This window comes from Apus apus, chromosome 16 (genome assembly GCF_020740795.1).
Source record: "Apus apus isolate bApuApu2 chromosome 16, bApuApu2.pri.cur, whole genome shotgun sequence".
In the NCBI taxonomy this organism is placed as follows: domain Eukaryota; kingdom Metazoa; phylum Chordata; class Aves; order Apodiformes; family Apodidae; genus Apus; species Apus apus.
In genome coordinates, this window is record NC_067297.1 from 11,660,470 (window position 1) to 11,687,587 (window position 27,118).

At 45.1% G+C, this 27,118-nt stretch overlaps 2 protein-coding genes across 13 annotated transcripts in view; both read left to right on the top strand.

The window, feature by feature from the left end:
* MPHOSPH9 (M-phase phosphoprotein 9) overlaps positions 1–7,640 on the top strand; it is a 31,883-nt gene extending 24,243 nt beyond the window's left edge. For 4 of the 5 annotated variants that reach the window (XM_051634146.1, XM_051634148.1, XM_051634147.1 and 1 more), the window contains 7 exons: positions 296–468; positions 1,232–1,396; positions 1,715–1,838; positions 2,641–2,744; positions 3,588–3,799; positions 4,330–4,398; positions 6,610–7,640. In XM_051634146.1, the coding sequence (XP_051490106.1) occupies positions 296–468; positions 1,232–1,396; positions 1,715–1,838; positions 2,641–2,744; positions 3,588–3,799; positions 4,330–4,398; positions 6,610–6,711 (949 nt within the window). In that variant the 3' untranslated portion in view covers positions 6,712–7,640. Of the gene's footprint in view, positions 1–295; positions 469–1,231; positions 1,397–1,714; positions 1,839–2,640; positions 2,745–3,587; positions 3,800–4,329; positions 4,400–6,609 lie in introns of those variants that run through there. The other variant, XM_051634149.1, reaches the window with a different exon arrangement.
* A 2,215-nt stretch (positions 7,641–9,855) lies between these two features.
* The window catches only part of PITPNM2 (phosphatidylinositol transfer protein membrane associated 2), a 132,054-nt gene continuing 114,791 nt past the window's right edge, over positions 9,856–27,118 (top strand). For 2 of the 8 annotated variants that reach the window (XM_051634138.1, XM_051634143.1), the window contains exons 1-2: positions 14,821–15,156; positions 24,791–24,888. The gene's annotated coding sequence lies outside the window, so the exon portion shown is untranslated. Of the gene's footprint in view, positions 10,066–14,819; positions 15,157–24,790; positions 24,889–27,118 lie in introns of those variants that run through there. The other 6 variants (XM_051634144.1, XM_051634145.1, XM_051634139.1 and 3 more) reach the window with 5 other exon arrangements.

Sequence of the window (27,118 nt, forward strand, 5' to 3'; positions counted from 1 at the left end):
TTCTAAAGCTTCTGTTGGGATGTATTTAGCTCTAAGAACGTATCAAGTTGCCAAATTTAACTCGCACTCTTCAACCTTTATGTTCTTGAGTTTGCTAAAACACAAGCCTTTGAGGTTCTTGGCTGGCATTGAAAAAGTACCCTTAAGATCCTTGTTTTGACAGCTGTCAAAACTCAACTCTCAAACTGAATTTCTCTAGGTGTTTGTTTATTCAGCTAGTATTTGGATATATGAAGTAAAGTTAAAAAAAAATCTTGATCCTCATTTTTCCCCCCACTGCCCCACATTCTTTAAGGCACCATTCTCCTCCTGAAAAAGATTCCGCACAAGAAGACTCTTCAACAAACACAATAGAAAAAGAAAATGAGATGTCAGAAGCACCAATTATAAAAGCCTTTAAAGAACTTGAAGAAGGAAGAGCATTTAAAGATTGGGGTACACAGACAGAGAAAGAAGACCCATCAGCTAGTAACTTCTATTTTTATCTTCCTGAACTTGTCTTTACTGGCTTTTCTTTGTTTGCATGTCTTTTGCTTTTGTTATTGTCACCATTAAAGTCCACCAGGCTTGAATGATGGGATAAAAACAGTTTTAGCATGCAAACTTCTGGAGTTTTCCTAACAAAATTAAAAATTATATAGCTAAGTGACTTGTTTAAAGTAGAGGGAATGCAAAGGTTGCTGTTAGGTCTCAAGCTAGGGAGTAATTAAGGTCCTTTTTCTAAGAATATCTTGGTATTTATAAACAGTTAATGGAGTCTTAACAAAGCTGGCTCCACATCCATTTTAGTTTTGTTCTCATGGTGTTTGTATCAGTGTTATTAAGAAAGCTGCCATGTGTACTGTGGGGCTGCACTGAGCTGCTCTAACAACATTGATTTAGGAAGCCTTGTAATTAGCAAACACTGAGTCTTAAATGCTTATATTCTTGGGTCAGGCAGGTACTCCAGCTCTCTTTCCCCAAAGATGCTTTTGTCCTGCCTTCCACTCTCTCTTCATTAAACCAGTGTAATTTATCTTCTCCCACACGGGCTGCAGAGCTTCCTTTGGCACCAGTTTAACCGTCGCAGGAGTACAATGAGCAGGAAGTGAGACTTGAGCAGAACAGCATAAACACCTTCACATGAGGCAGACTAACTGCAGCCTTTGCATAATAAAAGTAGAGGAGAGTATTTGTGAGTTCTTGTATTGAAACAGATTGATTAATAGAACAACTTCTTCCTTTGAATCAGAAACATCAAATCGACGTCAAACCGTTGGGTTTGTTGAAACTTCGTTGGTTGCCAACCGGTCCCCAGAGAAAGGCAGAGACCAACACAGACCCAAACGCTACAGCTCCCCCTCTGGCCAGAGGTCATCCTCCCTTCCCCCTTCCAACAGGAAACCACATATTCCAAGTAAGTGTTTTTCTGAAGTTTGGCTTCTACTACTCAAAAAGTAGAAGAAAATGCTAGTGACCGCTCTAGAAGAAAGACAAATAAAGACAGGATTTCTGGAGCATTCTGAGAGTCTGGGAAATAGCCTGTCTGTGGTCATGGAAAACAGGAGGCTTCAAAGTTTATTTTAATTTTTCTGTCTTGCAATGCACTTTTCATCTAACTTAAATAAACAGCTTTGGAGAGCATGCTTTTAAGATGTAAGCATCTGGTTACGTGAGTGGAGATGGTGCTTTGGGTGAAGTTGTAGGTAGTTAAAGATACTTTTATCTTTTGCAGCAACAAGAGAAATCATGTTGGCACCACCAGTGTCTGTGACATACAGCCCAAAACGATCTCCAAAAGAAAACCTCTCTCCTGGATTTAGCCATTTGCTTAGCAAAAATGAAAACACAGTGACAAGGTACGAGTCTGGTGAATACAACTGTGCTCTGATGGTGATGGCAGCAGCAGTGTGTTTATGCAGGCCTAGTGCTGTTGTTTCTTGTTCATTACAAGTCCTAGAAAATGAGTCATGTGAAGATTTCTGAATACAAAGCTAAGTTTACTTTTTAAAACCTGGTAATAAAAACATCAAATGATTTCCTGTATTTAGCAGTGACCAAAGTGAGGTGTTTGGTTTGTTAGTGACACAACACTGATCAGTGACAAAGAAGTTCTAGGAGAATTGTTCTGTGGAGTAAGTCCAGATGTACATGCTGCTTATCAGGAGATGTAAATAAAAGTTGAAAGGAGCATCTACCTACCTGTCCCAGCACCTACAAGCATGTGAAAAGTACACACACTTAACTCCCTGCTAACTGTACTAGACGCTGTGGTTTCTGTAGAGATCTTTGCCTGGCAAGGCTTGTAGAGTTGGAGAACATACTTAGCTGTGAGATCAAAGTGTAGGGCACGTGCATGAGGAAGAAGAAATGTGTGGCACCACTTTGGTTCCTGAGGATGTCAACAGGGGATCTCAGTGTGTTTGGGCATGGCAGCCTGCCCTGCTTAAAGTCACAGGGATGAGGTGTTTTGGTGTGTGCAAATAGAGGGTATTGGGCTATGGGACTATGGGCATAATCAGGAGACCTGCAATGCTTGTGGGATAGAAGCAATTTCATTTAAAAAAAATGTTTATTTAACCAAAAGGTGAAAAAGTAGAGAATACTGGATTGCTTGAGACATGGCTTCTAGGAAGTAATTGTGTGCTTCCTGCTCTGCAGATTTGATATACTTCTAGATGACCTGGAGGCTGGTCCTACATCTTCTTTACAGAACAATAATCCAAGGAAAAGGCTCCAGTTTCTCTCACTAGATGATGCAGAAGGTAATATTTCAAACTGGGGGAAAACTATTCTCTCTTTTTTTAACCTTAATTTCTTCCACATTGGTAACAGCTTCTTGAATAGAAACCTGACACTTCACTCTGTAAAGTCCAGCTTTTAAAAAACCTATAAATCTTGCCTTATTCCTGCAGACAGAAGTACCATTCATAGAGTATTTTATTTTTATGTATATGTGTGTGCACAAGTACAATGCAACAGCAACAATAATTGCATTGAGGAAGAAGGGCAATATGTTTTCCTGTGCTTAACTTGGTTACACAAATCACATCTCAGGAGGGTCTATATTAAGTTGGACCTACTCAGTCATACCATTACATTCCTACTGCTAGACATTGCATTGCAGATAGCAAAAAGCAACTATAAACTAGAACTATAAAGACCAACTATAATAAAACCAGTTGTTTCAGATTTTTTTCTATGATTGATTGAGCCAAATCTTTTCTCACTTTTCTAATTCTGGTCACAATGTTCTGCTTTTGTTTTTATTAATGTGTTTACTTAGACTAGTGTTTTCATGACAACTTATCTATTTGGTGATATTTAGAAATATTTTACCAGTAAAAGTAACTTCTAATTAGCGTGGCAGGGTAATCTGTTAACTAAGAAATATGTTGTGTTAGAAGGATCTGTTGAAAGATGACCCATACAAATGTTTCACATTCTTTTGAGAAGTTTGCTTAAGACCAGCTAACGAGGCTGTGCTGGTGGCTCTCCTGTTGATAGACCTCCAAGATCACACAGTTTTTCTCGTTGGTAGTTTCTTTTTCTGTCCTATGTAATAAATTCAGACAACTCCAAAACAAAGGCCCCTGTTTTGTTGACAGGAAGGCAGCATTCCGGGGTCAGCCCCAGCTCCTGTGCTGAATCCCTCAGTACTGGGATGAAGAAAGTGTCAGCGTTGGACGAGAGGAGCATGGCCCAAAAATATGAGCCAGTGCTGTTACCTTGTGAGGGAGACTTCAAGTACACAGCAAGGATTAAGACTCTGGCTGAAACAGAAAGGCTTTTTGATGAGCTGACTCAAGAAAAGCAACAGGCAAAGATTCTTCTTATTTTCAAGTTGTGATGAAACATGATTGCTGTCCGAGAGGCGAGGGACGTGGTCACGGCCGAGCATGGCTGGAATGCACGTGCAGTTCCTGCTGTTAGCCTGGGAATGGGCCATTAGCATTCCCTGCTCCACTTCCCATGCTCCAGTCCTTTTCTGTCCCTAACCTCATTAAAGGAGAGTCATCTTTACATAAAGGCAGTGTGGATGGAAGGATTGGAGTGAATTGACTTTCTCCCTTAATGGAGAGTGCTGTAAATCAGCCTTTCAAAGGCAGAAGGTTCTTCTGGCAGGGAAGAGTCCTGTCTTCAGGCAGATCCTTGAGGGGTCTGCTTAGGAATGTTAACTTTTGGATCAGTTTCATATGGCACAGTATTAAGGTAACACAAGTCAGTGTTTCAGAACAAGACTGTGTATCTGTCATCTCTACCCCTCACCTCTCTTTGCAAGATGAGTTAGGGAGGCTCATGTTGGCTCTTGAAACTGTAATTCACAGCTGAAGTGTTTTCTGTTATTAGATTGAGGCTGCATTGAGTCGAATACCTTGTTCTGGAGGAAGAATGACCTTGCAAGCAAGATTGAATCAGGTGAAAAAGCTTTTACATGACTGTTCTCTTAAGCTGCTCTTCCACAATTTGAGAATATGTAGTGGAGATCAAAGTTCTGCTATATAATAAGCATGATTACTATGGGAATTTTTCCATACCACTGAGAATTGTCCCTGAATATGGCCAGATGTTGGATCTGTGTGAAGGATTTTCTATAGGCTTCACTGCATCAAAAGATATTTGTGAAGTTACTGCAAGTTACTTAGAAACACACTCTGAATTGCTGTGTGAAGGGTGTAAGTCTGCATGATTTGTATGCAAGGCATTCAGGAAAGAATAATCAGCCCTGCAGTCATTTGATTTTTTTGCCCCCCTTGCCACAAACTAACAACTCTTGTGTGTGTAGATGTATGCATATAAAGGAAGATATATGCATATATATATATACATATATACACACACACTCTACATAGTGTATATGCTGCATAAGACTGTTTATATATTTTATTTTTTGCACATGGGATGAATTTCTCTGAATTACTGCAGGAGCAGCCTGCTTGGGTGGGAACACTAAGAGGCAGATAAAGGCAGTGCCCTAAGAAAATGCAGTGACTTTGAAATAGGTCCCTGCAGCTGCAGAGGGGGTGTTGCACTGTAGGAGAAAGTGCAAAGTTTGGCTTTTTTTCCTTTGTTGGTTGTTTTTTGTCTACTTGAAAGTACAAAGAATAAGGCAAAAATCAGTAGTGTAGGTGGAGTGGAAGAGAGTGCCTTCTTGGGAAAGCTCTGTAGGCTCTTCCAATAAAAAGAAGTCTCCCACAGTTGTGGTTTAGAGGTTTCTGTGAAGCCTCTAACTTAAGCATTTCCTAAATTGTCATCCTGGGACCGGTTATCATTGGATCTGTTTGAAAGTGAAAGTGCATTCTGGTAAATCAATATTTCCACTCACTACAGCTGTTTCCTAAATGTGTCTCCCTAATGATCAGTATGTCTTAATTCTTTTCAAGTTCATCTCGGGGAGTTTCATCAATCATGTGGAAAAAATAAATAAATTAAAAAATACCCAAAACAGTTTTAAAAAAACACCAACAACCCTCAGATACACACACATACATAAAAATGATATGAAAAGTTTGCAGGTCTGGCTCTAGTTTTGGGGTGCTAACAGAATGCTGCTGATGTAGCAGGGGCCAGTACTGGGACCAGTGCTGTTCAACATCTTTATTGGAGACATGGGCTGTGGGACTGAGTGAATCCTCAGCACATTGGCTGACCATACCAAGCTGTCTGGTGGGGTTGATGCCACCCAGAGGGACCTGGACAGGCTGGAGAGGTGGGCCCATCCCAGCCTCATGAAGTTCAACAAGGCCAAGTGCAAGGTCCTGCACCTGGGTCAGCACAACCCCAGGCACAAATCCAGGCTGGGGGGAGAATGTCTGGAGAGCAGTCCTGAGGAGAAGGACTTGGGCTGGGAGGAGATGAGAAGCTGGACATGAGCTTCCAGTGAGGGCTGGAGCCCAGAGGGGCAATTGTGTCCTGGGCTGCAGCAAAAGAGTGGCCAGCAGGGCCAGGCAGGTGATTCTGCCCCTCTGCTCTGGTGAGACCCCCCTGGAGTGTTATGTCCAGCTCTGGAGCCCTCAGCACAGGAGAGACATGGAGCTGTTGGAGAGGGGCCAGAGAAGGGCCACAAAGATGATCCAAGGGCTGGAGCAGCTCTGCTCTGGAAACAGGCTGAGGGAGTTGGGGCTGTTCAGCCTGGAGAGGAGAAGGCTCCAGGGAGACCTTCGAGCACCTTCCAGTGCCTGAAGGGGCTCCAGGAAAGCTGGGGGAGGACTTTTCACCAGAGGGGGCAGTGACAGGACAAGGGGGAATGGCTTTAAACTGAAAGAGGGGAGATTTAGGTTAGACATCAGGAAGAAATTCTTCACCATGAGGGTAGGAAGGTGCTGGAAGAGGTTGCCCAGGGAGATTTTGGCTGCCCCATCCCTGGAGGTGTTCAAGGGCAGGTTGGATGAGGTTTGTGCAGCCTGGTCTAGTGGGAGGTGTCCCTGCTCATAGCATAGGGGTTGGAAGCCGATTATCTGTAAGGTCCCTTCCAACCTTCACCATTCCATGATTCCATAATGTGTCAACAGGATGCCAGTTGACTATAGGAATACTAGAAGTTTTCTCCATTGACAGGGATTACTGGCTTTTGTTGCCTGTTAATCAAACTTTATTTTTTTCCTTTCTTTCTCTAACTGTGTCTTTCAGGAAGCCCTGGAAGATCGTTTGGAGAGGATCAATAGGGATCTGGGGTCAATACGGATGACTCTGAAAAGGTTCCATGTTCTACGAACCTCTGCAAATATCTGACTGTGCTCTCTGGAATGCAGAGCTGCTTCTTTATTTGGTGTTTTTTTGGTTTGTTTTGGGGGTGTTTTGGTTTTTTGTTTTTGCACTAATATGTAATTATGCACTCAGTAAATGCAAATTGGTTTGTATTTTTATAAACCCTCAATAGTAGTTTTACAACCATGTTACCCTTTACAAACAGCAATATTTTGTACTTCAAACAACCACCTATATTTTAAGCATATTTTTATTACACTTGAGAAATGAATGTTTATCCTGTATTGTAATATTTTTAGAAATACCAATTATTTTTAAATAGTGATGTTGAATTTGTAAGAATAAGAAACTAAAAGGCAGCTTGTTTTCAGAAAATGATGGTGTTCTCCTTTTGCACTTGGTTTTCCTCACCATTTTATAAATATTTATGATCTGATGTAAATATTAGGGACATTTTGAAGTTTAATACAAAGAGCAACACGAATGATGTTGTGTTAAAAAGATAACTGCTGTTCTCTGGTAAATCCTTTGAACTGAAACCTGATGAGATGGATATTTTTCCTTGGGACAAAACTGGGAGCAGTACCTGCATTCTGGCTGCACGTGGGGGTGTGTGTGGTGCTGCTTTGGTTGCTGCTGGTTGTGGTGGGAAAAGACAGGATGCAGGAGACTGACAGCAGCCACCCTGGCTCCCAGAGAGCAGCTCCACTCCAGGACTGTGACTGTTCAATGAAGTTACTGGTTTTTAATATTCCAGCCTGTGCTGGGGACTGTGCCAGTGTCCTCCTTGCCTGCGTTGCCAAACCAAATCCAAGCTGTTTTTGTGAACATGCTTGCATTTTCCTTGGTGAAAAAAACAAAAATGCATATTTGCTAGCTGACATATTGCTGAATTACTGTCCAACATTGATATTTGAGTTTGTATTTTAATATTAAATAAATGTTTAATTAGATTCTCTCCTCCTGCCCATGAACAATAAGAGGTTCTGGGATATTACATCAGCGATAATGTAGGTTTTAATCACATTGTGTGTTTCAGATTCTGTCCTTGTCCAAGATGTTTAGCCACCAATGATGTGATTATAAGGCCAGAATAGCTGTCATAAAGGAAGCTTGTGAAGGTCTGATTCTAAAATAAGAGTGCAGTGTTTTAAGATACTTGATGAAGAACCATCCTAGCCATGCACAGTCTTCTTGAAATACAGTATTTTTGTGGAACCACTTCTGCACTGTTGGTTCTTTTAATACAAGATCACAGGTGGGGAGAAGTCAAGGATGTTAGTTACTCATTTCCCCCTTAACTCTAAAATGTAGACATTCCATCTAAATGCTTGCAGATAACTTGCTCAAATGCACTTTGAGGTGCATGAATAGATGTACAATGTTGATGGTATTCCATATTCTTATTTTGACTCAGAAGGGGTTGAGGGAGGAAAAAAAGAATCTTGACTTCCTTGTGTAGCTCTACTCTTGAACCGAAGAATTTTCCCCACCACTTGAAGTTAGTAACAGGTACAATTTAAAAGTGCATTTTAGAAATAGCATTCAGCCAGCAGGGCTCTTCCAAAGCATCAATCCATCACAGGGCAATTTCGTGAGTCCACTAATGACTTTGTTTCCTTTCATCAGCACTACAGCAAAACCAAACAGAATTTTCCTGACAGGCATTAGAAGCAAGCAGGTAAATCAGTTCAGCTGTTTCCCTGCCTTTCCTTTATCTCCACTCCATTCTTTCCCGTGCTATTCATATTCATGTACTCTTTTTTTATTACATCCAGCAAACTGAATTGTGAGTCAGAATTTATTTTTTAATCGAAAGTCCTCCTCCATCTGTTGGAGCTCTTTAGACTATTTCTGTTCTATTATAACACTGAAGGGAGTGGGGGGGGAAAGAGAAGTTTTTTTCTTGGTAAACTTCTAGGACAACCTTTTTAAATAGAGGTCTGGCTTGGGGTGACCTGTTCCCCATATGGTGCCTTCCACCTGATTTCTTCAGAGGGCAGAGGATCTGCAGTTCCAGATGAGATCAGTGGGAGGCCTGAACGCTCAGTGCTCACACGCAGACCCGCAGCAGCAGAAAGTGGGGCACAGGGAGGGCCTGTTTACTGGGGAAAACGCGGCTGCACTCAGTGTGCACTTTGCTGGACTCTACTGTCTTTCAATCATTCTCAAAATTCTTCCCCGTACCACGGGCAAATTACCTTGTTAGGCAGCTGCGGGACGAATAAGGACTTCCAGAGAACCAGAAGCTTAAGCTTCCTCTAAGGAGGACTTTAATCTTCCTCTTGCCTTCTTCCACCTGTCACCTCACCTGGGTTGGCATTTATCACCTTTTCAGCTCTCCTGGCTTTGTTCTGTCTCAGACTGCCCTTGCACAAGGCTCCCCTGCATGGTTTTCTCTACGATAATAAACATTAGTGCTCTGAGATTGAACCTTTGGGAAATAAATTTTCTATTTGTCCACATCTCTAAAAACCAAATAAAAAAATAAAGTCCTTGTACCAGGGGTAGCTTCAGGTACGACCTGCCTCCAAAACGACCTGTAGGGCAGCCTGGAACCGCAGCTCACAGAGCAAAGGGGTTTATTCTGCAGCCCGGGCTGGCACTGGGGGGGCTGCACAGGTAACCCCCGGGGGGTGAGGAACCCGGGAGAGAGCAGGGAGGGGAAGCGGCTCTCGGTGAGGTTGCTGGGGGTTTTTCTGAAGTGATTGCTAAAGCTTTAGTGATTTTTTTATTTATCCCCCGCCACACACACTTTGTGCGGAGACTAACGGTACAGAAGTAACCGGCGCTGCCACAGGGCAGGCTCAGAGACCGGGGCTGGCTCCGTAACCGCTAGTTCTCGCTGCCGGCACCGCGCGGGGTGCGGGCAGGCCGGGCCGCGGCCCCGTGCGGGGAACGTGCGGGGAACGCGCCGCTCCCGCCGCCGCCCGCAGGGGGCGCCCCCGTCCCGCCCGCCGCGCGGCAGCGCCCGCCGGGCCCGGCGCGGGGAAGGAAGCGGCGGCTCCCGCGGCGGGGACAGGGCTGGGGCGGGGGGACAGAGCTGGCTGGGCCGCGGCAGGGCAGGGGCAGCGCCGGCGCCCAGGCACTTGGCCTTGCCCTCTTCTCTTCCCCCCGCCCCCCCCCCCCCCCCCCCCCCCTCCCGCAGCGCGGAGCTGCAGCGGCGGCCCGCCCGCCTCGCCTCCCCCCGCCTCCGCCGTCCCCGCGCCGCGGCAGAGCCGGCGGGCAAGGAGCAGCCCGCGCCCGGCCCAGCCTCGCCGGGGATTATGCCAGCGGAGCGCGGGCATGCCGGTAGGCAGCGACTCGTAGGCAGCGGCAGCCGCCGAACCGCGGCGGCATCAGCAGCAGGAGCCGCGGCCGCTGCGCCGGGAGCAGCCGGTGCGTGCCGGGGGGACGCGCGGGGGGCGGCGGGGCGGGCCCCGGCACCTGGCGGGTCCCCGGGCTGCACCCGCCGTGCCTCGGCGGGGCTGGGACCGGCGGAGGACCCGGAGGGAGGGCGAGGCGGGGAGGCCGGGCCCGCGGGGCGGTTTCAGTCTCCCCCGAGGGGCCGGGGCTGCTCGGCGGGCCCTTCCCAGGGGCCTGGGCGGGCGACGAAGGAGGAGCGGCCCCGGCGGGCCGGGCGGCGGAGGGTGCCCGGTGGGTCCGGCCTGAGCGGGATCGGGCTGTCTCGTCCCCGCTAGCGGGATGCGTCGGTGGTGAAAGTTTCCCGAATAGAGGAGTAGATGAACAGGGAGGGACAAGTCCCCTGCGCCGGCGGGCGCTGCAGCCATCGCAGGACGCTGCCCTGGCTCCCGGTTATTGCACACGAAATAACGAAGGACCCAGAGCCTTGCTCTAACGTACCCCTGGTGTACTCGGGAGGTGTGCTGGTGTTACAGCCCCCGGCCCCCCGCTGTTCCTTTGTGTCGGTGCTGGCGGGTTGCTGTAGGCATCGAACATCTTTCTCCTCAGCCCTGGGTCGCGGTGCCGGTGTCCGGCGGCCGGGGACGGGCACGCTCCGGCAGCAGCAGCGTTCTGGGCAGGCGGTGCTGGAGGGAGCGTGCGGCTGCCGGGAGCTGCTCGGGCTGCCTTCGAGCACCGGAGCGGGAGGCCGGAGCAGAGCCTGCCCGCGGGAGAGCCTTCATCCCAGCTCCCCGCCCTTGTTCCTCCGTTACCTCAGCTCTCAGGCTTGGATTTCCATGAATTTTGGCTTCGGCAGAGGTACGCGGTGGGGAAGGCGGTGGCCTCTGAGCGCCTCGGGCAGGGCCTGGCCTGAGGAGGGGTGAAGGCTCTGCCTGGGGTTGGCTGCCCTGCCTGAGGTAGGAGCAGAGGGGAGAGACCTGCAGCCGCCTCACAGCCGCAGAAACGCCTTTGATCGCGGCTGAGGAAGGACCCTGGGGGCTTTCGGGGCTCGAGAACCTCCTGTGGTCAGTTACCTGCCGGGTGGCTGACTGGGAGCTAACCGTGCTCCTGAGGTGATGGGGAGCGCAGGAGGGAGAGAGCGTCTTCCCCTCGGAACGAGCAGAGTGCCTGCTCCTTATCTGGATGGTGGGCTACAAGAGGGGATCCTCGCTGCTGGGCCCGGTGGTCCCTTCTCCAGACCTCTCCCATCACTTGATGGAAGGGGCCTGCTCAGCCTGGTGCCCTCAGACAACCCCCATCTCCATTCTGGAGTGTGCTGCTGTCCCGTGGCAGCAGGCTACAGCAGGAACAGCTTTAGCTTTTTGTGCAGCTGTGGGAGGGTTAAATCGTGTCCTCCACCCCCTCCACAACTTTTCTCACTTGACTGAAAAAGTTGAAGGACAGAGTGCACTGAGGTGCATCATTAGCAGAGCCAGGAACAGAGAACCCCTCAGTTTAGCACCCTGCTCAATCAGCCACGCAGTTCAGTCCTGTCACATTTTATGTTGAAATGCCATGACTGAGGCAAAGTTTATTTGAATTCTGTATATAAGCGAAACCCCAAAAAGTTTCTTCCTGTGTTAGTACCTGTTCTGAAGAGAGCACTTCCATTTTCAGCGTGGTCTGTGTGTCTGGAAGCAACTAAGTGGGTAATACGATGCCAAAAAATATCTTTGAAGACATAATCTGTATGTGCTCAGCTCTGTACATGACAACAGTTCAACAGGAGAGTGGTAGCAGATGAGTCTTCACAGACATCGGGGCTTAAACAGGAGGTGGTTTGATTGCATATCAAAATACCTGTGGCCTGTAGGACTCCTTATCCCCCGATTCCATACTGATTCCGTGCCCACATCGTTTTGCTCGTGCTAGTTTATTTCTGTGGTGGCTGTGTCGTGCTCCTCGGTCACACCAGGTGAGCGGCTGCGTTAGGGAGTTCAGTGCTGGCTTCTGAGTGACTTTTTCTGCTGTTGAACAGGAGACTGCTGCGTGTAGGGCAGCCTTTCTCCTGGCCTTTGGCAGACCTGGTGCCTGTGGTGGTTGATAGATCACTGTAGAGCTGGTTAGTCTGACAGGTAACCAGCTCGTCGTCTGGCCTGCTTGGTAATTGAAACACCTCCTCAGGGTACACAAAATAAAGAATGGCCAAGCATGAAAGCACAGTTGCAGACTTGTCCTGGCTTGCTGTTTTTCACAGGAATGCTGCTTTGTGGTCCTTGCCGTGTGTTCTGATTGTGGCAGCATCTCTGAGGGGGAAAGAGAAACGAGCAAGCAAGGGCTGGGAGCACAGCTTGTTGTGCTTTTTGCTTTTGACAGAGCAGACCTCTGGTAGGCTGCGAGGTTTCATTAATCATATTTAAGTTTCTGTCACTAACTTTTAATTAAAAGCATGGTTGATACCACTTTAATGAATGTACGGATGTTAGTCATCTTCATGCATAAAAATGTTTTTTAATTCCCTTACTATTCCCTTTATGGCCCTTAGATGCTTTTGTTACCATTTAAACAGCATACAGTAGCAGCTGTTTATCTTCTTAATATAACTTTTTCTTGCATCTATGTTCGGGAAACAGTAATGGTTTGAGTAAACAATTCCCTGGTATCCTTTAACAATATTTTTTTAAGTAACTTGGCAGAAAAAGTTGTGATGACTAAATAGGGAACTCCAGGGCTTGTGCTGATGGTAGCCCTTAGTCCAGCATAACTGCTAAAACTGTTAGTTGTTTTTCGTGCTTATGTGAAGTGGTGAGGGAAGTAGAAAGCCCTCAACGTATGACTTTCAAATCTGATGAACTTAACAAGGATCTTTCCCCAAAATGATAATTTCTTATGAAAATATCCTTTCTATTTTGGGTTTGCTTTTCATGGTGTATTTCAATGCATTTGTTGTGCATCTAACAGCCCAAGCATTTATTGTGGTTTTGCCATCTGGCACGTGGGAGTTTTATCTAACTTCTCGTTTGAGTTGACAGCAACCAGTTTGAGAAGACCTTGTCCTGATGTATTTATTTTTTAATAGCAATTCTCAGAAATTACAGCTGACAGTGGTGCTAAGGGGTTTTGAATTGAAATAAATAGCCTCTTCTTATTCACAAGTTGTTACTGCCTCTGCAAGCTGGTCAAATAAAGAGGGAGCATATCCTTCAAGCAAGCTAATTTAAAGAAGGTTCCTCCAATTAGTCTAAACCAGCATTAATCTCCTCCCTACATTCAAATAAAAACCTTGTCATTCAGTTGCTGTCTTGGCAGCCTGGCTGGAAGGCTTCAGAAAATGGCAAGTGAAAGCTGATGCTGACTCCTGAGGGTAGTTTGACTCATGCCATTCATGCATATTCATGGTAATGTCTTGTTCTAGGACTGCACAATCACTGAGAAACTTCTTTTTTTTCTCATGATGTTTTTCTTTTAGGCTTCCTCTTATTTAAGAGACATGCCTCATTTTTAGGAGACGGGAGGAAAAGGCATCAGTGTCTTTCCTCGCTTTATTTTCTTAGAAGGAAAATGCAACATCTAAAACCTATGGTTTTCTTGATAGCCAGTTTCTTTAAATGGTGAAGGTGCTTTTAAATTTAATTTTAAAGCTGGCTAACCTAGGGTATTAATATTTCATTTTATCTCCCCAAATTAGTAAGATATGTCTAATTCTAATTTTGAGCCTGAAAACATAGACAAAAATATTCTGTAGTGTCCAGTGTGAATGGAAATGGGTAATAAGTGAGGGAATAAACCCCCCCCCAATTTATTTGTACTTTTGTTTCCTGGGTAGTGGAGGAAATCCAAGTGCCACAATATTGTCCTGGGGCAGAGGGGTCTGGGTGAACTCACCCCTGGACTGAAAGGGAACATGGCTTCTCTAGTCGTGGTGTCTGTGCCAAGAGTCCCATGGAATTTTACATGAGCAAAGTAATAAATGATATTTATAAGTCCTTAATGTGAGAAGAACAAAACAATTTAGCATTGAGCTAATTCAGATCCTGTCACTTCAGGGAGTTTTAATCAGCATGATGCCAAGTCAATGGGCAGATTTAAAAAAAAAAAAAAAGTCCCTAGAAGTTAATGTCAAAACTCTTCAGTAAATCCCACTGGGGAACTTGGATACCTTTTTTCGTACCGGCTTCTTTCTTTTTGAATTGTTGCTGTGGGGGTGCAGGGGACCTCCTGGGAGAGGGCAGTGTCTGGAGACAGAGCTGCTTCCCACTGTCCTGCACCCGTTCCCAGCTGGGTTTGACACAGGGTCAAGCTCCAGAGGGGAGAAGAAACAAGAGGCTGCTTAGACAAGTGAAGAAAAATAGTTATTGAGTATATGTGCTGGGGGCTGCAGGATTTGCCATGAAAGAGCAGGAAGAACTCTAATAAGGATAGGGCTAAAACCTGCCGTGGAGAGCTTGGGCACATCAGAGGAGGTCCCAGCAAGAAGGTGCTGGCTTTGCCATGAAAGACCATCCAGGAGGGGAAACTTGGTGCCTCCTACTGAGGGGAAAACGAGCATCTCCTTCATGTGGGCTTCCACATGTGAGGTAACAAGGATATAATTCCCTTGGGTTTGGTGGCTGATGCAGCCCAGGTCAGTGAACGGTGTGGAAAGCTACAGGGAAGGCGCCAGCCCTGGCAGGGTGCTCTGGAGTTCAGGAGTGAAGGTGTCGGGGTCATTGCTCCTGTGTCCTAGCTGCTGCCTGGCAGGAGGGCACATACCAGTGCTCTGACTCTGCAGCTGCAGTGCCACGGAGGGCAGGGAGGAAAGCAAACACCTCTGCTGATTAAGGAGTGTGCTGGGCAGGAGGCAGCTCCCCGGGTAGGAGCGTGGGCACTCTGAGCTGTGGCTGGATCTTCCAACAGCCCCTTGCAGCAGAGGCTGATTATCGCCTTCTCCTTACAGAGCTAGTGGTTGAGGACTTGACATTTTTCTTCTGGCTTTTAAACAACCTCCAGAAAATCTTGCTCAGACAGATCGGAAGAGCTACTACATCCCTGTGGACCTCAAGGTTTTTTCAAGAAAAGACCCAGCCCTCAGCACTGAGTATCTTGGCTAGCGAGGACTCTGCACAGCTTTTACAGTCCTGATTCATGGTGTTTGGGCGGCTGAGATTGGTGAGTCCTCTGATGTTGTGAGCAAGAACTTTAAACTTTCTTCTCCAGGAAAGCAGTTGAGCTCAGGTGAGCTGGAGAGACTCCCTCGATGCAATGAGGGCAAGTGGTTTGCCACTCATCTTTTTCTGATCCTTTAAGCAGCTCAGTCTCCTGTTGGAGATACTGGGGTTTCTATCTGTTTTTTTTTCCACCAGTTTTTATAGTCTTGTTATGGGTTGGGGGAGAGCAGAGGTCTGGACAACTCAGTAAAGAAACTAGTTGGCTCCTAGTTGGGAAGGCACATCTGATCCTTGCGCTGTAACTTGGAGGACTTGGAAGAGATAATAAATAGCAAGGAACAGCTGCAAGTTTTGTAATTCGTCATCGCAGCGCGGTTCTTGTCAGGGAAGCTGTCTCTGATTTGTTTGGATTGCTGGCACTTACATAACGATCCCTGAGCTTTGCGACACTAATTCAAGCATATTAGCTGGCTTAACCCACAGAGCAACGACCTGAGAAGGCGTTTCTCTTTAACGGCACAATCACTAATTGGGAGGGTGGGAGCACGTAATCACGTTGAGCCCTTGAGCATATCTTGGTGCTTTAGGGGTGAGGCCACGTTATCTCCAGCTGCAAAGAAGTTTGATGTTTGCATGACTTACCTGTGGATGTGTAGTGGGGCCTTAATTCCATTACGTGCTTGAAAAGGTTATGGAAGGATTTCAGGTTTTTATAGCACACCCCTGGTCAACAGCAGTGTTGCTGTGTCCTTTGTGGGCTGCTGGTAAGGATACTGGTTCTGGACTTAGAGGATCATTTTGAGGCTTCTTCCAGATGATTTGGGTTGGAGTCAGAGTTAACATAGGAAACCCTTTTTCTTAATAGGTAAAAAATAATGTGCTGCCATCAGCTACTAGATGTTTGCAATGAACAGCAAAACAATTTTAGGTATGTATTTATATGTAGATGTGGTGTAATTATGTTTTATGTATGTCAGAAGACAACTCCGTGGGAATAACTTCACTTGTGATTGTAGCTTGTTTCAAGAACTTAAAGAACTTCCTCCTAAAGGTAGAAACACCATAGAATCATTTTCTATGTGGGTGGCTCACCTATTTTAAAGCTACTTCTTTTTTTTAAAAAAAAGAAGGAAATAGACATATTTATCATATCAGATGAAATTTAAATCTAAATATTTACATCTTTTTTTTGCTGGATCTGAGGTTGAGCACCAGCTGTAGGCGTTGCCAAGCTGTTTAGTTGTCTCCTTCACTGAGTAGGTTGATTTCTTCAGGGTGGTGGAGAGATGGAGCCTCATATTTCTGTCAGTTACCTTCTAGCCAGTCTCTGCAGCTGGAAATGCTTCCCTCTGTGGGCTCGGTGACCTGGCATTGCTCTCAGAGGGTGTTCTAGCCTAAACATGCTGCAAGCTAAATGTGTTATCTCCAGCAGAATGCAGAGTTAACTGCAAACTGAAACTGGAGGGGGAGTTCAGGATACAAGTATGGAGATATTTTGTGAACAGGAACAACAGGGGGAGGAAGGCCTCTCGTTTGCTTTTACTCTGCTCTTCTCCTCTCCTTGGTAGCACTCTCCATGGCTGATGTTCTTTGGAAGCAAAGGTGGAAGATTGCTTCTGTTTTAAACACGGGTAAATCAGCAGCAGACATCCAGAATGTTGCAGGTCACAACTCGGTAGAAGAGACAGTAAAAATCCCAGTGTTTTCTGTCTCCGGTTTTGCTGTGTCTTCCAGGCCAACACTCGATTCTCCTGGGCTGTGCATGCAAGGTGGCCAGATCTACTGCACCGTGCCTGCAAAAACATCTGGGTTGTCTAGGCAGAGAGAAGTTAGGGGAGTGTCGTCTTCTGTCCTCCTCCACACCATTGCTCCAGGAGAAAAGGGAGCTTGATATAGAGGGGAGATTTAATTGCCTAATGCAGCATCTATATTAAAGGTAGATATGTTAGAGCACATTTTTTCCCCCCTGCTCTCTGTCATTTTGCTGACAGAAGTTGTTTTATTCCTTGTTCTCAAAGTAGAATTCAAAAAAAGAGGTAAGAAAGTTTAAGGTAACACCGTTACCAAAAATGCTCAGCCAAACTGTGTTGAGAGACTATCTTTATTCCTGGTTTAAAGGCAGAGTATAATTTGACTTTCAGATGTCCCATTCTAAATTTGGTTTTATTTTTGAATTTTGGTTCTATATTCTAAATCAAATTTATGGCACCAGTGGCTAGGAAAGTCAGTTTCTGATTATAAACAGATTTGGAGCCACCAAAAAACCCCCTTGAAATCAGCTTGACAACAGTTCAAGAACCTACTTTTTAATATTCCTGTCGAGTGTTCTGCAGAGGTCTCTTGCAGCAAACTTGTAGGTCTCACAGACGTCAGTCTTTCCTGCATATTTTACTTAACTTGCTGTTCAACATTCTAAAAGAATATATGCAGATAATATTTCAAAAAAAATTTTTTTTTTTGGTGGAAACCTGGGATCAGCTAGGCAAGAGTTAATTAAAGCTGCTTGTGCTGTGCTGGGGGAGTACATGGTGTTGGTGCTCAGAGCACCTTGCAGAGAGGTGCTTTTTGCTTTTGTTTGAGTTTTCTGGAGGTGAAATCCCTGGTTGTCACCACAGTTTCTTGCTTCATGTAGCCCAGGTGGGTATCTCTGGACAGGTGAGGCATGTCCAGCCTGCTGGAGATGACAGCCTGGGCACAAGGCAAGGAACACTAATTGGTGCTTGTTTAAGCTCTCTCCTCGCAGTGTGCAGGGCACCAGCTGCAGAACCTGGGTGGCTTGAGCAGTTCCTAAGGGCAGGATAAACCCAGGCACATAGTTACAGAGCCCAGGGGCTCAGCACTGCCCTGATCAGAGGTATTCCATCTGGAGGTGGAAAAAACAGCCCTTACAGGGAGAAGGTTTCTTTATCTCGAGGCTGGCAGCACGTGCAGAATGAGTGACATATTTCCATTTGACTCATCTGTTGTCAAAGCGGTGACACCCTTGAGTCACATTAAAAATAAGACCTTGTAGCTGAATTGGCATATCATTTTGGTAAGCATGGAGCAGGTGTTTGTAGTTTTGGTTTTGTGGGGTTTTTTTTGGTTTTGCCCTTGTTAAGAGGGTTTTTGTTTTCCCCCTCCCTGAGATGGGATGAAATTGATTAATGCTCTAGCTAATGTTCTGGGTTAAAAATAACAGGAGAACATGATTCAGGTGGAATGCTGGCTGCTGTCTGTAAAGATGTTCGAATAATCTGCTTTGCAACTATTTAAAGCCCTAAAAAGAAAATAAAATGTATAAAAAAAGAGTAGTGCCCAGTAGCCAGATGGTTGGGAAAGAACACCCCATGATCAATGAGGTAATATGTAAATATTTTCGATCATTATCACAGTACTGCTGTGTTGACATTGAAATTCAAAGTGCTATTCCATGGGACTCCTCATTGATCAGCAGATGAGCTTTGATAAAACAGAGAATAAAAGCACAGTACTGAGCATGATTATGGATTGTGAGTTTCGTTGACAAGGACAGGCTTCCATTAAGTTCTGTGAATGGATTTCAAACTCTCTCTAAGCATGTTTCTGAGACACAGTGTTTCTTCCCTGGCTGTCAAGTACAGATGAAGTGGTGTGCTATTTCTTGGGCTGCTTTATTTAAGGTGAAATACTGCATAGTTGACTAATTTTTCTGTGCTAATTGCCACATTTATGTGGGAAGGGGCAAGGTGGAAGCTGTGGAGTTTACTGCTTGAAATACACCTAGCTAGAAATGACTGGAAAGTAATATAAACCAGATAGTTGAATTAAAATAATTTTTGGAAAAAAAGGTCCACCTAAAAGCAGGTTGTAGAGACCCTGTCTGGCTGATTCACATAGAAATCTTCACGTGGGTGATAGCAGTTCATGCATAAAACATGAAGTGCCTTTAGCACACACAGGTGCTGAACCCACAAGAAGCTTTTTCTTGTTTTTCCTCCTCCTGCCTCCACTTTTGTGCTCCTGGAATAAAAATCTCGTAGGTTAGACTTCTCTCAGAGGAGAGTTTGCAACTTGACTCTAAATAGATGCTTATAAAAGCTGCTTTTAAAAATCTGAATTTGGAACTGCCCAACTCAAAATGCCCACCTCAAAATACCATGGCAGTGTGGAGCTGTTCACAGGTTTTGGGATCCCGCTGTGGAGGCAGGAGCTCATCCTCTGTTCAGGAGGGTGAAGTGTCCTGGAGGACCAGGGGAACAGGTGACCTCTGTCTGATGTTAAAAGAGACTGATGTGAAGTTCACAAATACTTTGTAAGGGTGCACATAGAGTGTAGGCTTTCTTAATGTTTTTTTTCTGTGCAGCCTAATCAGTGTGATGGGTTGTAACCATTGACCCATTTCATGTAAGGCAATAATGACTTTTAAGAAAGGCAGGAGAGGGCTTTGCAAGTGAAAAGGCCATAATAGCTACAGCAGGGTCCAGAGCTTTCCAAAAACAGTTTGTTTTTGCTTTCTCTCCTGTTCCCTTGGGTCTGGCTGCTTACAGTAGGGCCAGGACCCCGTGCTCCTTAGGGAACACAGCCCCAGAGGCCCTTCCGAGGGTCCAGATGCTACAAGCATCAGACAGAGGAAAATGCTCTCAGGGCCTTTCTGAGCTGCTCGTATTTTCTAGTTAACTGCTGCATTTGTCTTGCATGTTGATTAATTTCCTGGCACATCCTGGAGCTTGTTCCTCTGATTACAGAGTTCTTTGGGACTTACTTCTCTCTGGTTTGTTGCTTTTTAGTTGCTCACTTATATCTCCTTATTGTTTTAGGATGACTGACTGACAAAAGAACAGAAAACACCTCTGAGGATAAAGGTCTCTTCTGCCTGGCTGTGGTCTGAGAGTGATTCTCCAAACGAGGGCCATGCCATGTTTGACCACAGCTGACCCATGTTGGGGCTTAGTATTTATTAATGCAGGTGGTGCAAAAGCAGTAGGCTGAGCTAAAACAGCTGTGATGTTTGCTAGGAACCATTTAGCTCTGTGAGGTAGTCCTGTCTGTCTCTGACTTTGCAGGAGCAGCTTGAGGATCTCACTTTCTACTGCCTTTGCCCAACAAGACTCATGTTGGGCCTGAGGCCAGGAGGTTCTGCTCTGTGGTCATCCCCAAGTGTGTTTGTTCGGGTAACTGAAGTGGGAGCCCTGCCCATCCCACCGATGTAAAATGTTTTAGTCATGACGCCTCTTAGAAGGAAGGACAAATAGAGTGGAGCTGCAATCCATCAGTTAAGCAGAGAAGCTTTCAGAAGCCAGCAGAAAGCATCTTGTAATTAATCGCCCTCGGTGGAAAGGTAAATGCCAGTTCTGTTACTGTAATGTGGTATTCTTAGGCTAAAATGAGCTGCTTACTACCTGCTGGCTGGCACCTCCTCCTTGCAAAATGTGTTTGCATGTGAACCTGTCTAGCTTAGCTGTGGTCTGCTCTCCTATTCCTGGTCTTGCTCCAAAACCTGAGTGGGCTTTGCTCAGGTTTGGTTCTGAGCTGCTCAGATGCCCAGAGACTTCCTTGGAGAGATACTTCCCTGAAAGCTTTTTGAGGAAGGGAAGAAGTTTGTAATGTTCAAACTAACCGTAATAAAATGTTTTAGCTTTTTGGGAACTCGTGCATTATCTTGGTGTTTTTGCTGGGTGGTTTTTTTCCTTGTGGTTTGCTTTGGACAAATGTGTTCCTTCTTTAATAATGCTGAAGTCTCCCACACTTCAGTAGAATAATTTTAAAACAGAAGCTGTTTTAACTGTGTATTTGATTACCAGGTATCATAAAATGTTTCTGAAATGCAGACTGGGTTAAAAAAGAGGCTTAAAACCAGACAATTATTAAGTTTAAATTTTGCATTGGTAGTCTGTTCTAACACCTAAAAATAAGAATGGCATCAGTGAGGCCCCTGCAAGCTGCAGTGACTTTAAAAAGTGATGACTTGGTAACACAGTCAAGGTGAATTTTGTATGCTTACTCCAGAAACAAGTGTTATAAATACATCCCACTATTCTAGACTACATTAATTATCTGTTACTTTCAGTGTTTACTGTAGAGAAAACGCTGCTGTGTAGGTTTTTCCAAAGGCAGTGCTTTCAGTTTCTGTTGTGCAGAAATGGTTTTGCTTTCAAGCAGTTTTGATTTCAGTGCTGTTAGCAAGTGTGTAGAGAGCTCTGTCCTTTGGTTTGGAGGGATTGTTTCAGACTTGATGTCACTGAAAATAAGTTTTGTCATCCTTCCGTCATCTACAAGAAAGGAAAAAACCAAAAACAAACCTCAACCCTGAAAGAAAGTATAAAGCAGGTAGGAAGGTTGATTTTCTGAAATGGAAGAGGTTTTGCAGCTGCTCCTCCTGTTCTGCACAGCTGCCCAGTGAGGATTTCAAGGTTGCCCCCACAGTAAAACCCAGCCCAACACTGCAACTCTTTCTGAAACTGTGGGTCCAGGCCCTGGCTGGTTCTGAAAACTGCTCTGCTCTGCAAAACCTGTGGAACAGAGCAGGACTCTGGGCCTACTCCATGTTTTAAAAGTTATTTACTTAAGTGTAGTTTATGATGGATGTTCCTTCTGGGAGGATGTTTCCTAGCATATCCAGCATCTAGAGAAATGTAGAATGGATGTTGAGGAATCCCGGTGCACTTGATGAGGAGTCAATGATAACATTTAAAAAATAGTAAGACTCAATCAGAGTAGGTGTATAGTGGGTTAAAAACCACTATGTAGATATAATTAATCCTGTTAAAAACAGAGGGTAATATGAGGATTCTTGTTTACTTGCAGATGAGTATGGCAGAATTGCTAAAAGGACTAATGAGATGCTTTCCTGGAAAAGCATTTAAAGGTTCAAATGCAAAAGCAAGATTAAAATGTTATATTTAAATAGATTTCCATCTTACAGATTTGAATAGGATATTTAGAGAGAAAATCTTTTGGGCTTCAAATCATTGCATTGTGTGTAACAGTAGGGGAAGAAACACTACAATTTTCCCTTTATGAAATAATTTTTTACTTAGAGGATTCTTTAAGAATTTAGTGGGTTAATTCTGCCCTGAAGTGCACACACAAATTCTTGGCACAGGCTTTTAGCTATCAAATAATGAAATATTTTTCTTCAGTTGATGTAAAGGTGTAATTTTTAAAGAAAAAATATTTTCAATTAATTTTGTTGTAAGCCTGCAGATTTGGGTGACACCAAGGAAGGGGTCCAAGTGAGTACATAAGGCAACTGCTTCTATGCACGTGTGTTAGAAATAATGAATTGTAGCTCATCCTGGGTGGTTGGATCAGGTTGGCTGCTCAAACTTGGTGCATTCAGTGTTTAAAGTGCTTGGCAAAGCTGAGCAAGTGCTGTACTACAGTTATGTGTGTGGCAGGAGCGTTTCCTCAGTGCTGTGCACATGAGGACACAGGTGTGTGGTGGCAGCTTTGAGACCACAGTGGAAAGATGTACCTGAGCCAGACCTGGCACATGGGAATCCCTCATCTTTAAACTCAGATCAGACTCTAAACCAAGGGACTATTGACTGGACCTGTAGTTTCCAGCTCAGGCAGTTCCACATCAAATAGTTGCATCACACAAGGTTTTGAGATAGGTTAAGCAAATTGATGCCCAGCACTTTTTGAACTTCTTCTTTTTTTTTTTTTTGTAAGAAACCCAGCCTGGGAAAGCAGAAGTGGCATTTGGACTCCATGTGACTGGCTCAGCTGTGAATCAGCAAATGACGTTAATAAGCATTTGTTGTCTATATATATATATATGTGTGTATATTTCTAAGCTGTCTGACGGCTTGCTCTTGGTGAGATCGCTGAGATTAATGGTCCTGAAATGTTACTCACCTTTGCTCTTCCTCCAGGATGAATCTGACCTGTGCAAGTACTATTATTTTTTTAAATTGCTGTGCAAGATTATACAAGAGTAAAGAGTGGCTATTTTTTTTTTTGGTTGTTGGTAAAGCATAAATCTGTCTGGTAACTGAAGCAGGGTGTTGCAGCCAAAGGTAGTCCTGTCTGTGTCTCTGACTTTGCAGGAGCAGCATGAGGATCTCACTTTTCTAGTGCCTTTGCAAGTGCTTTTCCAAGCACTTCTGGTTCTTTGGTGCAGGAAGCAGAGTGTATTGGTCTTATTATTTTTTTGTATAATGGTTTGGCTGTGGGTGGCTGGTCTTAAGGTCTGGAACCAGGTCCCAGCTGAGGAGATGCCTTTTTTTTGTGTGGATGTGCACCCAGATAGGCATGTTCTGGTGCAGAAACCAGCTCCTTCTAGAGGGAAGGACAGCTCTGCCCTTCCTGACCCAGGGGGGAAAAGGAGTATTTCTGCTGCTGGGGATTTCAGCGACTTAAAGGCAGCTTTAATCTTGGCGGGTGGTTGTCAGGACGGTGTGGGTGCTGCAGAGGCCTCCCCACCCATAGCCAAGCGTGTCTTCTGCGCTCTCTTGACTCCCTGGGGTGGCTCCTGCTGGTCAGTGGTCTGGGGAGCAAACGCTTCAGCCTCCCCTTCTCCATCTGCCCTCCCAGGCCTCATGCTGCCAAGAGCTGTTGCCCTGTTCTGCCTGTGGGTCAGGGGGCAGTGGGGGCAGAGAAACCAGGGTAAGTCAAAGATGTTCAAGAAGACCTGAAGGAGCTTGGATATATTTGGGGAGATCTAAGAAGAGAGGGGAGTGTTGGTTGGGAGGGGGGAGTGCATGTGTGTGCCCTGAAGTGCAAACCAGCTGCTTTAAAAGCATCGTTAAAAACAGTTTCCAGTGGTTGGAGGTAATGATGAGACTTTGCCTGAGGGAATCTCATGGAAAGGCAGCAGGCTGCTCAGAACAATGAAGCAAACCTCATGAAGTGCTCGGCAGGTAACGGGTGCAAGTTCCTTCTGGCCCTCAGCTCTCCTGACAAAAATCAGCCTTGGGGGAAAGCAGGAAGCTGATGGCTGGAAAATGAGGGGCAAACGGGCTGCCTGGGGTGGGCATTTCCTGAGCTGTGTGGGAAGGGAGCTGGATCTGTCCTCCTGGGCCCTGTCTTCATCAGCCCCTGGGCCTGGCTGTGCTGTTCAGTGTGGCAGCCATGGGGTGCCTTCTCCTCACCCTTCTCCTCGCTCCTTCAGGTTGTGGAAGGAGCGGTGGGGTTTGTAAAGGCAGCTCCGGCTCTGTTTCCACTGTCAAATGTGGGATGGTGGCTGGTCTCTGGGAAGCTGTCTGGAGGAAGGCTGCAGGGTGATTTTGTTTTGTCTGCAGCCGTGTCCCCTTCGTGGAAATCATTAAACACCTTCTTTAAAAGGGAAATGGTTTAGAGAGAAGTTATGATGTTGTACAGAGAAAGCACGTGAGAGTGGTCAGTGCAATGCACGCTTGTCTGTTTTTTATTTTCTTTATTGTTTTGTTTTTTAATTTCCGTGAGTTAGAGATGGTGATGACTCATGGCTTGGAACACACTCGAAATCCCTGAGGTGCTTATTGCCGCCTGCTCGCACGTATTGAATTTCTGACATTCTGGAGGGATGTCTGCAGAGAAACTCTGATGTGCAATTATAAAATGTTGTAGCTTTCTGTTGTTTGCATAGGAACCATTAGCATGGTGTAACCGTGAAAAGAACGCAGCATTATTCTTGCTGTTGATTTCCCATGGGCATGGCAGTGAAGCAACTGTGTTTTATCTTTCTCTAGGATGTTCACATGTGGACCAACAGTGACATCCTTTTTCAGCAATGATGTCTTGACTCCCTCCTGCATTCAGAAGCATCTAGAGAGATTTTTTGCAGAAGGTAGGTTCTGGCACTTCAGCTGGATGGTTGTTTTCTGCTATATTAGGAAAAAAAGGCATTTGAATGTTACTAGGGAGAACGGTAACAAGTATGACCGGTACTAGCTCGCTGCTGTGAGAAGGGATTAACCTTAACTTGAGTTCCACTTGAATAGATGCTCAGGGGGAAATGTGATAAAATGGAGTCTGGAAGAATTGCTGTACAAGATGCCTTTGAGAATGGCTTGGCAGTCACAGGACATGGCTGGCTTAAATTGCATAGACACGTGTATTGGTAATAAACCTCTTCTTAAAGAAAACTCACACTCCCTGCCTTTTTCTGCTTAGTCAGCATCTTTATTTAAAATCTTTCAAATCAATAAATTAAAAGGGAGAATGGCTGCACAGGATGTGCAATTAAAATAATTTGTGTATATTTAAATATTGTATGTGTCTTTTCCCCCAAAAAAATATACAAAATTGTTGTTAATTTCTACCTTTTCTTTGCTGTCTGAACTTCTAATTTGCTTTATGTTGCCAAGAGAATTGACATGCAGAATTCCCCCAGTAAAAAAGTATCAATAGGGAAGCAAGTACCGTGTGATGCTTTTTAACAAGTAAATTTTAAGATAGATTTTTTGCTTTTTATGAATGTACGTACCTGATACTCCCTTGTGCTGTAAACCTGGGAGTGCTGCTTGTGACTTTGCTGTGTGTCCAGTTCTCACCAAACCTCTTTGTGTGAAGTCTAGAAATGTGTATCGTGGTCTTAAATCTGCCCACAAAATTAGTGTCTGAACAGGAGTTTTTCAATAGATGGGGTGTCAGCCTTTAGGCTGACTGTGTAATTTTGCATCTTCTTATTTTCTTCCAGTACATTCCTCACCACAATATATTTTTTTTTCCTTTATCAGAAAGGGTGTTTTTAACTCTTAACTCCACCAAATGTTTCTCTTTGTTGTGATACTGTGGGATAGCAACTTTACATTTTTGCTGCTGGGTGTTAAAACTTTTTGTTGTGTTGTTGTTTTTTGTTTGTTTGTTTTGTTTTTCTGTAAGAGCAACAAATTGCTGGGAAGAACAGAGAAAGGATAAATGAGTTTGGATCTGGGACTGCTCGTGTATCAAACTGAAATGTGTTTTCAATTTCTATGAATTTCTACCTCAGGGTTGCAGCAGCTTCACTGAAACTTCAGTGACACCAGCTCTGTATTAAAAGTCAGTGTCTTTACCAGAAATCCTTGAAAACTAAGGGTGACTTGTATACCTTAATTATCTCTTGTCAGGAAGTTGGCTGCCAATGAATTAATTGCCATTCCCCATGTTGATTCCCTTCCTGAAGCCTCTCTCTCCAGGATGAGCAGAGCTGAGGGAGGGCTGCTCCCAGTGCTGTGGCTTGTCCCTCTGGGATACCTGATTTCCTCAGGAGAGCCCAGCAGCTTCTTTTCTGTCCACCACAGCTCTCTGAAGGAGCTGCAAGCAGGAACAGGTCTCTCTGGGAGCAGCTCAGCAGCTTTAATGGAAGTTGATGCTCCTAGAGGCATTAATTGCCATGTGAATTTGTGCTCATGTGCTGAGGGAGAACGTTGATGCCCCAAGAGCTTTGCTTCCCTCACTTTAGATCATGCACTTCCTTGTAGGCTGTTGCAGAGGAGAGTGTGTTCCTCTGAATTAGTGGTAACAGCAAAAATTTGCAGTTATTAGCAATGTTTAGGCTTTCCTTTGCCCTGAGGCTGTGGCTCTACTCATTTCACTTGCCTGAAGGACTTAACAGTCCTTGGGAAGAGAGGTGCCCAAGTGGTCATTCATTTCCTGGGCAGGTGAGAGGATCTGCCTTCAGAATTGTATCAACAGCAAAATTAATCTGTGTGGCTTGTGTCACTACAGAGCAAGTTATGTCTGTGGATTGTAGGGAGAAAAATGGGTTTTAAACCTTGTCAGAGAATGCAGTGTTCTTGAAAACAAAGAGCTGAATAGCAATCTCCAGGGAGATGCTGTAGGCACTGGGTAGTTTTTCCCTCTGTTCTGTCAGCATCCCTGTTCAGCCCTTTGTTTTTCCCACCCTGGAGGCTTTGAATCCAAACTGCTGGACAGAGTGAAAATGATCAGAAGTGGTTCCTCTGCAAGTCATACCCTGGAGTATTTTGCATAGGATTATTTTAAAATGTAGGAAAGCGTCCTCATTCCCTGGTGCAAGAGGAAAGGCAGAGCAGTCTGAGGGACATTTGTGTGTATGTGCAGGCTGTGCCTAT